The sequence below is a fragment of the Lolium rigidum genome, chromosome 3, assembly GCF_022539505.1.
Source record: "Lolium rigidum isolate FL_2022 chromosome 3, APGP_CSIRO_Lrig_0.1, whole genome shotgun sequence".
Classification (NCBI taxonomy): Eukaryota; Viridiplantae; Streptophyta; class Magnoliopsida; order Poales; family Poaceae; genus Lolium; species Lolium rigidum.
In genome coordinates this window covers 225,088,175-225,098,497 of record NC_061510.1, presented here as the reverse complement: position 1 = coordinate 225,098,497, position 10,323 = coordinate 225,088,175, and the positions used below count along the sequence as shown (strand labels likewise).

Genomic DNA, 10,323 nt, shown 5'->3' with positions numbered 1-10,323 from the left:
AATGACATCTAGATTACAAGCATCATCATATGAATCTCAATCATGTAAGGCAGCTCATGAGATTATTGTATTGAAGTACATAGGAGAGAGATTAACCACATAGCTACCGAGTACAGCCCCGAGCCTCGATGGAGAACTACTCCCTCCTCATGGGAGACAAGCAGCGTTGATGGAGATGGCGGTGGTGTCGATGGAGGAGCCTTCCGGGGCACGTCCCCGTCCCGGCGGCGTGCCGGAACGGAGACTCCTGTCCCCGGATCTTGGCTTCGCGATGGCGGCGGCTCCGGAAGGTTTTCTCTCGGTTTCGTCGAACGTGGTAGGGTTTTCGCGACGGAGACCTTAAGTAGGCGGAAGGGCAGCCTCGGAGGGGCCTCGGTGGGCCCACACACTAGGGGGCGCGGCCCCCCTCCGGCCGCGCGCAGGAGTGGCGTATGGGGCCCCCGTGGCTTCCCTCCGGCGGCTCTCGGGTGTTCCGGAAGCTTCGTCCAATTATAAGACTCTTGGCGTTGATTTCGTCCAATTCCGAGAATATTTCCTTACTAGGATTTACGAAACCAAAAACGAGCAGAACAAGAACTGGCCCTTCGGCATCTCGTCAATAGGTTAGTTCCGGAAAACACATAAATATGACATAAAGTATGCATAAAACATGTAGATATCATCAATAATGTGGCATGGAACATAAGAAATTATCGATACGTCGGAGACGTATCGACATCCCCAAGCTTAGTTCCTGCCGTCCCGAGCGGGTAAACGATAACAAAGATAATTTCTGGAGTGACATGCCATCATAACCTTGATCATACTATTGTAAACACATGTAATGAATGCAGCGATCAAAACAATGGTAATGACATGAGTAAACAAGCTGAATCATAAAGCAAAGACTTTTCATGAATAGTACTTTCAAGACAAGCATCAATAAGTCTTGCATAAGAGTTAACTCATAAAGCAATAAATTCATAGTAAAGGTATTGAAGCAACACAAAGGAAGATTAAGTTTCAGCGGTTGCTTTCAACTTATAACATGTATATCTCATGGATATTGTCAATGTAAAGTAATATAACAAGTGCAATATGCAAGTATGTAGGAATCAATGCACAGTTCACACAAGTGTTTGCTTCTTGAGATGGAGAGAAATAGGTGAACTGACTCAACATAAAAGTAAAAGAAAGTCTCTTGTGTCCCCAACACACCTAATAGGTGCACTAGTTCGGCGAAGAGATAGTGAAATACAGGTGGTATGAATAAATATAAGCAGTAGCAACGGCACCAGAAAAGTGCTTTGCCCGAGATCGGCGTGTGGTTGATGGTGGTAATATTGCGGACGATGAGAGATGCAAGAAAACAATAAACAAGCAACGATAGCGATATTTAGGAACAAGGCCTAGGGATCATACTTTCACTAGTGGACACTCTCAACATTGATCACATAACAGAATAAATAGATAGATGCTAGACTCTACACTCTCTTGTTGGATGATGAACACCACTAATCGTGTAGGATTACACGAACCCTCAATGCCGGAGTTAACAAGCTCCACAATATTCGATGTTCACGTTTAAATAACCTTAGAGTGCATGACAGATCAACATAACCAAACCAAGTACTAACATAGCATGCACACTCGTCACCTTCACGCTACGAAAGGAGGCATAGATCACATCAATACCATCATAGCAATAGTTAACTTCATAATCTACAAGAGATCACAATCATAGCCTAAGCCAAGTACTACACGATGCACACACTGTCACCATTACACCGTGCAGGAGGAATAAACTACTTTAATAACATCACTAGAGTAGCACACAGATAAATTGTGATACAAAACACATTGCAATCATAAAGGGATATAAATAAGCACTTCACTATGCCATTCATAACGGTGAATAAGTATTCTGTGAAATATAGCCTAAGAGACCCACACGGTGCACACACTCGTCACCTTTACACACGTGGGACAAGGAGTCTCCGGAGATCACATAAGTAAAACCCACTTGACTAGCATAATGACATCTAGATTACAAGCATCATCATATGAATCTCAATCATGTAAGGCAGCTCATGAGATTATTGTATTGAAGTACATAGGGAGAGAGATTAACCACATAGCTACCGGTACAGTCCTTAGCCTCGATGGAGAACTACTCCCTCCTCATGGGAGACAGCAGCGTTGATGAAGATGGCGGTGGTGTCGATGGAGGAGCCTTCCTGTGGTGACCCGGCATACCACTGCATGGTGTAGTATGCAAGTCTGATATAACACCAATGAAACACAGTTCCACTAGTATTATATCGCTCAGAGTGGTACAACAGAAACATATGCGGGTCCAAGGCATGTCTATAGAATTACAACAATGACTCTGTTACATAAAATCATCACAGCCTCCTTCTTTACAATGAGGTAAAACTGCAAATAAACTCCAGAAGAACGACTCGTAGTCTAATCTTATCACGAACTCTATTTGTAGAGTATTTAACTAGCTATAGAGGCTAAGAATAGATTCTAGCTAAATAGGAGCTAGGTTTAGGATGCTAGTTCCCTTCTACGGCTAAACTAGGTTTTCTCCTTGTTGGATGTAGTATTTGACTCTTCTGACAGGGTCCTGTCTCTTGAATTAGTTGTTGACTCCTCGGCCTTCGAGTTGCACTGTAGATCCTCCTTCGATGCCTCCATATCTAAGCAGGGGATTTGAGAGTGGGATGAGTACGAGCGTACTCAACAAGTTCATTATAGGAAAGAGGTGTTTAATGCACTAGCTACGGCATTAGACCGTAAAGTCTAATACCAATGCGGGTTTTCATAACCATTTCTTCAAAAGGTTGATTTTATTCGGAAGAACTATGTCCGTCGACCTTCACCGGTTTACTAGAACTTCATGGAGCTCCTTTCCGGCAGCATTCGCAGCTCCATATCCCGGAACAGGGAGTGACGAAGTCACGGTTCATTACACTCTGCAGAGGTGTGTTGCTTTACCCATAAGAGATCTTAACCTTGGTGCCAACCCGTCCACACTTCCTATGGTGTGAGGCCCGGTATAAGGTCTAGCCAATCATGTTCCTCCGCTACCTCGAACACCCACCCTTTGTTGCATACCCCGACCCTGGGTCCACGCCGGTCCCATTATTCCCATAGATTTCAGGGTGGACCCCGACCACGACGTCAATGTAGGGCTCTACCATACATTCCTACGCCGGTAGATGCAACCCATCATAGACCGCAATACCGTGGGGACTTAAGGCTTCCCCAGCCTACCGCTTGCTCCTCGGGCGACAAGTGTCTACGGTCTCTCGTCGTGGGGACTTAAGGCTTCCCCGACCCTACCGCTTGCCCCCTTGGATTACAAGTGTCTACGGTAAAGCGCATCCGTTGATGAACGAGAGGTGGAAACACTTTTGACTACTCCGTCCCACTCCGGATCTTATGGTTAACACGGGTATTACGGCACAAGAATCACTCGGCGACATTTGTTGTTTAATCCTAGATGGATATAAACCCTTGCAATGGAACCTCCACCATATCAACACAATCCATGGTTCCATTGCCCACCACATAGTCATATTCATAGTTATGAAAATAGTGGTTTTGCTTTTTATGCAATAGTGATAAACATAGTACTTTGCAAGTAATTTGGTAAAAATACTCAAATGACATGAGCAAGCGATGAACTTGCCTTTCTTGACCGCAAGATTATGCGATCAAGGTCTTTGATACGCAATAACTCCAAATTCTGAAATAGCATCATCGTCCGGTAAGGATGATGTTTAAAAGATTGCCAAGGATGCAATAATGCATAAGTATGAGATGCAATCGCTCTAAGCGTGATCTAACCCCAATGATTTAGGTTTAGTGAATGGTAATGATTAGTTCAGGGTGTGTTGCACTTTTAGAGTGATTCACAATCAAGGTTCTTATTCAGGTTTGTGTTGTTTCAGAATCATAAGCAAGTGGTAAAATGCATAGTAACAATCATACACACTAAGGAATAGTAGTGGTATAATAAGTAAAGAACAGCTTATCAAGTTTAAGTCCTATAGTGCATGGTTGATGATTACTTATTATATAATTCAAAAGAATAACTTTTGAAGAACATGTTCTATAATAAAGAACAAGTATGATATCTAGGTTTGTGGGGTTCTATGGTTTTCTATGATTCTAATTGGTTTCTGGAGTAAGTAGTAGATGGATCACAACATAGTGAGATTCATCAAAAGCTAGTAATTGGAAGGTTGAGCTAAGCCTGGCATTCTAAGCAATTAATCATACAAGGTTGCTATTAAGATTGGTTCATCTTGTTGGTGATAGCTAGCTAGGGTTTATAGGTCCTTATAAGCAGGGTTGTTGATGATTCCTTATTTTCTTCAAAAGAATAACTTTTGAAGAACATACTTCTTAAGTAATAAGAAGTATAGCAATTAGGGTTGAGGTGGTTTAGGTTTTACTAATGGGCTCACATTTGCTTTACTAAATAATCCTTAATGGTTTCTAATCTAAGTGGCTTATCATTTCCTAAGTAGGGTTTAGTGGGATATGGGCATGTAATGTGAATTACTACATAAGATTGGTTTTAGGGTTGATCACCATGGTTCTACTAGGTACTGATGATTAAAGTTGATTTCAATGATGTGATAATAAGAATGGTGATCAATGGTGTTAACATGTGACTAACAAGCTAGGGTTTATATCTAGGTGGCACTAATGGATCATATAAGTATTAATCAAAAATAAAGACGTGAAATGATAATCTCAGGTGAATTGGTTTTATGTTAGTGAATCATGAGCATGCATTCATTGGTTGCTTATTAGGGTTCTGCATGTAAATTAAATCTCCCAAGACCACATGTTATAAACTCCTAGGTTTTTAGGGTTGAAAACCATTTAGGGTTTTCACATAAAATAATAAGGTTAAGGTCTTTACTCATGTTAGAACTAGGGTTTCCAAGTTGTAGTATAGCTCTTAAAGTAATAATTGGTAACAAAGTTGAAATTAGTAATCACTTTGATATAACAATAATAATGGATTTAACATTGTATTATAAAGAAAATATGATAAATACTATTAGGGTTTTGGTTTTTAATTAATAATTGAAGTAATGATCAATTAGGATTTTCGTAGGATTAGACATAACCATCTAGAAATATTTGTTGTTTTATATGGCATATTAATGTGAAGTAAAATTTAATATTTTATTTATGTGAAGAATTGAAACAAGAAATTATATGCTTAATTTTTAGGTTTTAATTGTTTAAGATTTAAAATTACTTCTTTTAAAATTTAGAGGAAACTCCAAATTATTGTTCCTTTAGTTTTTAAATTATTTGTTATATATTATTATAGAGATAATTTTCTCCTACTCACTTTTATTTATTTATTGTTATTTACTTAATTTTTAAATGATAAAATCTAATAGGGAAAGAAATAAAGAAAAATATTGGACCAAATGGCCCAATGGTTTGGCCCAAGGCCTGGTCAACCAGGTCCGGCCCAACCTGGTCGGGTTAGGTCGAGTGGACCGAACCCGTTTGGCCACCGACCCGCCAACTCTCTTCTCCCCTCTCTCGTTCCCCTCTGTTCATCTCGCACCTGCCAGGCGACCATGGCTCTGCCGCGCCGCCTCTCATTCCTGCCCGACTCTGGTCCTCCCCGACGCCGGCGTGGTGGAGATATGGACCACCTCGTCGTGCTCTACCCTTCTATCCAAATCGATTTGATTTTTTTCCCCACCCCTTTCTCTGGATCCCGACCCCTGGAACCCTAGGTGGTCACCGACTAGTCCGGCCGCCGTCGCCACCACTTCGGCTGGCTCCAGGCGTCCCTGCTACACCTTGACTTCCCCCTCATAACCTTCATCGGTATCATCCTCTCCATGCCCCTGTAACAAGCTCGACGGCCACCCTAGCCGTGGCTAGGTCGCCGGTGTGTTTTCTGGTTGCCACGCCTCCTGCTGCTCTGTTTCACTGCCAACGAGCACTACTTCGTTCTTCTTGAGCTCTTGTCTGTGGTGGAGTGGTCACTACAAGAAATGTGTTGACTTGCGACACTCCATTTTCGTCACTGGATCGTCACTACATTTAATATATGATGTTCTTATGACAAAAATTAGATCGTCAAAAACGGAGCGTCAGTAATCAACGAATGTGACCTTCTACTTGAAATCGTCATGGTCGTCTATGACGATATTGCATTGTCATAACATCTATGACGATCTAGTATCGTCACTTGTGATCTGACCATGCCACATCGGATCCTACGTGGCCAGTTTGACGTGGCAAAATTCTGACGAAATCAAATCGTCGTAACGCAAATTCAGCCCAGTCCATTTCACAGGTCTACACGGGCCAAGCCCATTAATACCAGCCATTTCGCTAGACCTCAACCTTTCTTAGCCCATTAGCCTTCTGGGTTTTGCCTTTATTGGGTCCGTTTGTTGTTTGGGCCTCAGCCTCTTAACAACCTTTTTCAAGTTTATTTGGCTTCTCTCTTTCCATTTCCAATTCTCAGGTTTATTTTCCTACGATTTAACAATAATTAAAAACAAGTAATTTAATCAGAACTGAAGAATACAAGAAATCCAAATCCGTTACACTATTTCCACGGCTTTAGTCAGATAAATACAATGATAACATAGCTATCAAACGCAATAATAACATAGCTATCAAACGCCTGTCAACTGCATTAGCATGACCTCTCCCAACCTACAGGTCCGCCTTGTAGCTGCTGCATCATCAAGACTTCTTGTAGGCAACAAGCTAGATAATAGTTGATGTGATCACGGCAACCTGCCAACTGCTTCCAGTGTGCACCGCTCGCTCCAGCATTATTTCCCAACAGATGGCTACCTACAACCACCTGGCCGTGTAGTTCAGTAACAGTAGCACTGAATCTTCCTGTTCTTGTACTGCTCCTGCAATTCGAAAGTTTTTAAAAATTGTGAGATAAGCAAACATGTCAGAAAGATATCGTCATAGTTCTTCTACAATTGCAGCGTCAAAATAATAGAATGTTCATTATAAGAAACACACATTACAGAACAAGCTGGACTACAGTTCGAAAATATCAAATTTCAGAATTGCCTTTTATAGAAACAATATAGACACTTGACCAAACAAAATAAGCAAACATGCGGAGCAGAATAACCTCATTTGCTAAAGAAATATTTGCCTTTGACTACTACATACAACTTCCAAGTATGTTGTCAGTGGCATCTTCTCGAATAACAAGGCCAAGGTGTTAAAAGCAAACTCAAAATAAGTTATAAAAGCTCATGATGTACATATTAAGTACTTGAGGACCTGGGCTACCAAATTGATGATAGAAACGAATTTTTGTTAGACATGGTATACTTATATGGCTATACATAAACCATTAGTAATACTGCTACTGGAGGAAAATATCATGTATACATGTGGTATACTATATGACTATATAGTAAACTAGTAGTAATACTACTGCTACTGGAGGAAAATATGATGTATAGTATATCAACAATGTATACAACCGAGACCATGAGAATAAGAATAATTCATTAAACAATACTACTAGTCTACTGCATCGCTTAAAAAAAATTCGCTCAAATATAAGCATGTACTTCTTCAGAGAATGCATGACTTGGGACATTACTAATTTTACAGAGATCATTATCGCTTATATCAGACTCCAAACAGAAAGGAACATGTACAGCGGTGACCATTAAGGAACATAACATAGACTGAACCATATGCTCATACAATGCTATGCAGACCATAGATTCCATGTCACAGAATAACGTCACGGTAACATGGCCTATCAACTTGATAACAAAGAAAACCAAACACTTATCTACTCCATAGAAGGAAGTGCCGCTGCGGAGAACTCACACTGCAAACGCGATGCCGTGGCCGTGTTTGATGCGCTCCATCACACAGGTAAGCATCAGGTCTACTCCTTCACATCTGAAAAATAAACAAAAGAACAATAAGCATCATTGCTCAGTTATTGTGTTTCTTTCTTTGCTCAAACAGAAAGTTCGCAATAAAATGAGACTATTCAAAGCAGAAGCATAATTATGTATGACCCACTACTAGTTCGTTGTAGGCCCAGGTCTACCACAATTAGATGGAAAACATGGAGTACAGAAACCTATAATGATTACTCCTGGCTTCTTCACAAACATTATGTATGATTATAGAGAGGCAACCAGTGACAACATATATGTTACTAGAACAATTCTAATTCTATTATTAAGCAAATAAGAGCAAATTTAACTAGCAGTTAATCTCTTAGCAGCCAGCGTGAACAATAGAACAACAAAAGGGGGCATAACTACCAGCAAATACTCTATTGGAGAGAGACAAATAGTACGAGTAATTGACAGAAACAAAACACTATTAGTGAAAAAGAAACAGGTAATTGACAACAAGATATAGAAGGGAGAAATGCTTATTTGGTTGGATAATACCTATCAAGCTAAAGTCAACTACTACACATGACTGCAGTAATGCTATCGACCCATGCTATGTTAGGAAAGTATCATGCAGTGATCGAACCATGTTAAATAGGTTAATAAAGTTGATGTAGCAACAACATTATAAAGATAAATGAGCTCGACCCATGTCAACAAATTGTATTGACAGAAGTGCACTTGAAATGCTAATCACTTACAAGGGGCATATATGGATGGCTTATAATGTATACTAATGAGATAAAGAATTATTTGAGGGAGTAGTTATTAGGAGAATATACAGTAGTAAAATAGTAAAAGAGCAAAGATCATAGATTGCATATCACAGATCATTGAGACATCAATCATGGGTGTTTTAATCGGCAGACCGTACAGATATATGAATGTCTGAAATGCGCAATCCTTTACAGTATGTACAATCGGTTACAGTCTTTGATTTTGAACGAGACATTCAGAACAGTGGTGGAAGAAATTGTAGATAGAATGCAGAGCCCATCAAACCTCATTCTTCCACGGGACACCCTAGACTGAGAACATCACGAGAATTCACAAAACCATACCCTCGTCGCTAGCAACCTTCTCACTTGCCCTCCAGCTCATCAGCAACATCACGTCCTCCTCCAGATCAGGAGGTGACTGATTGTACCCCTTCCTCTTCTTCACAGATGTGGATACCTGCTAAAAAGCACGGGCTACCACACGGGGAGGTTGGTGATGGCGAGCTGGCCTGGTGAAGTCGTGGTTCGGTGACCCCGTGACCAGATCCGCCGTGAACTATGTCACATCGTGTGTACCTGCACAGATGCGGACCGCGTAAACGAAGGGTTGAGTATGAGTCGATGGGAGGGGATAGAGGAACCGAATCAGGAGAGGAGGGGACAGGGAACCTCAGATCTGGCGCACGCGATGTCGGCGAAGCAGGCGCCACCATGACCATGAACTCCTCGGAGGAGATGAGTGCATCGCCGCTCTTGCGAGCGCCGCTGATAGACTCGTGCGCGCGCTAAATATCGAAGATGGCGCTGATGCAGTTGACGTAGACCTCGACCGCTAGCTAGAAATCATCGATGACGAAGGCTTCCATCGCCTTGATCTCCACATCCGACCCAGACTGGTTTGGCCTATGACAAGATCCGAAGACCAGGAGGGCAGATCTTCCGGTGACGTGAAGTGGTCCATCCCAGGTCGCGCGCCGCCGCCGAGGCCGGCCATGTGGGCATATTGGGCACACTGGCGCTACCACCGCGGACGAGGACATTGTTCACGGTATATTGGGTCACGGAGAAGGTGGGGATCTGGCTCTGGGAGGGCCAGATCTATGCGGAATCGGAGAGAGAAGGGAGGATCGGGAAATCGGGATCTGACGAGATGGAAGGAAAGAGAGGAGTAAGTTTTTGGTGGGCAGTGGCGATGGCGGCGGTTGGGGGAAATGGAGGAGAAGACGAGGGGTGGGTGGCGGCGGTGGAAAGATGGCTAGGGTTAGAGAAGACGAGGGTGGGTGCCGGTGAGGGATAGATAGTCTTGTGCGGGAGTAAGATATTTTCTTTCGCATGGCGGGGAAATGGGCCGATTGGCGCGCGTCCGATTTCTATTTCCCGCGGTGTGTTTTAGTCATCCAATATTCAGTACACACCGAGTGTTAGTTTGACTGCCACTGGACCCATGTTTTAAGGTCCCACACAGCAGTGGCTTTGTTGGACGTGGCTATCTTGCCCTATTCCTTCCTTAATCTAAAATTTCGGTACATGTATATGTTATAAATTGAACCTCTTTAAGAAGTTCTATAATTTCTTTTGCTCGTACATCCAGGCTACATAGACATGACATGTAGGCGAATTGATTAGGTGTTAAGTCCAGTCATCATTTTGTATCAAAA

General features: G+C 42.1%; 1 protein-coding gene across 3 annotated transcripts; it reads right to left on the bottom strand.

Annotated features, from left to right (window-relative positions):
* Window positions 1-6,535: 6,535 nt before the first annotated feature.
* Window positions 6,536-9,956, bottom strand: LOC124703068. 3 transcript variants are annotated; one of them, XR_007002917.1, is made up of 4 exons: window positions 9,335-9,956; window positions 9,008-9,241; window positions 7,864-7,938; window positions 6,536-6,911 (listed from the first exon to the last, which is right to left on the bottom strand). XR_007002917.1 is itself a non-coding variant. In XM_047235275.1 (4 exons), the coding sequence occupies exons 2-4, from the start codon at window positions 8,951-8,953 to the stop codon at window positions 6,683-6,685; spliced, it is 309 nt and encodes a 102-aa protein (XP_047091231.1). In that variant the 5' UTR covers window positions 8,954-9,241; window positions 9,335-9,956; the 3' UTR covers window positions 6,536-6,682. The 3 variants fall into 3 exon arrangements, 1 of the variants encoding a protein (XP_047091231.1); XM_047235275.1 differs by having other exon boundaries at window positions 8,949-9,241; XR_007002916.1 differs by having other exon boundaries at window positions 6,584-7,938.
* Window positions 9,957-10,323: the final 367 nt, after the last annotated feature.

Coding starts and splice junctions, on each gene's coding strand:
- LOC124703068 (XM_047235275.1), bottom strand. Junction 6,912..7,863: donor CACGGCATCGCGTTTGCAGT/GTGAGTTCTCCG, acceptor TTCGAATTGCAG/GAGCAGTACAAGAACAGGAA.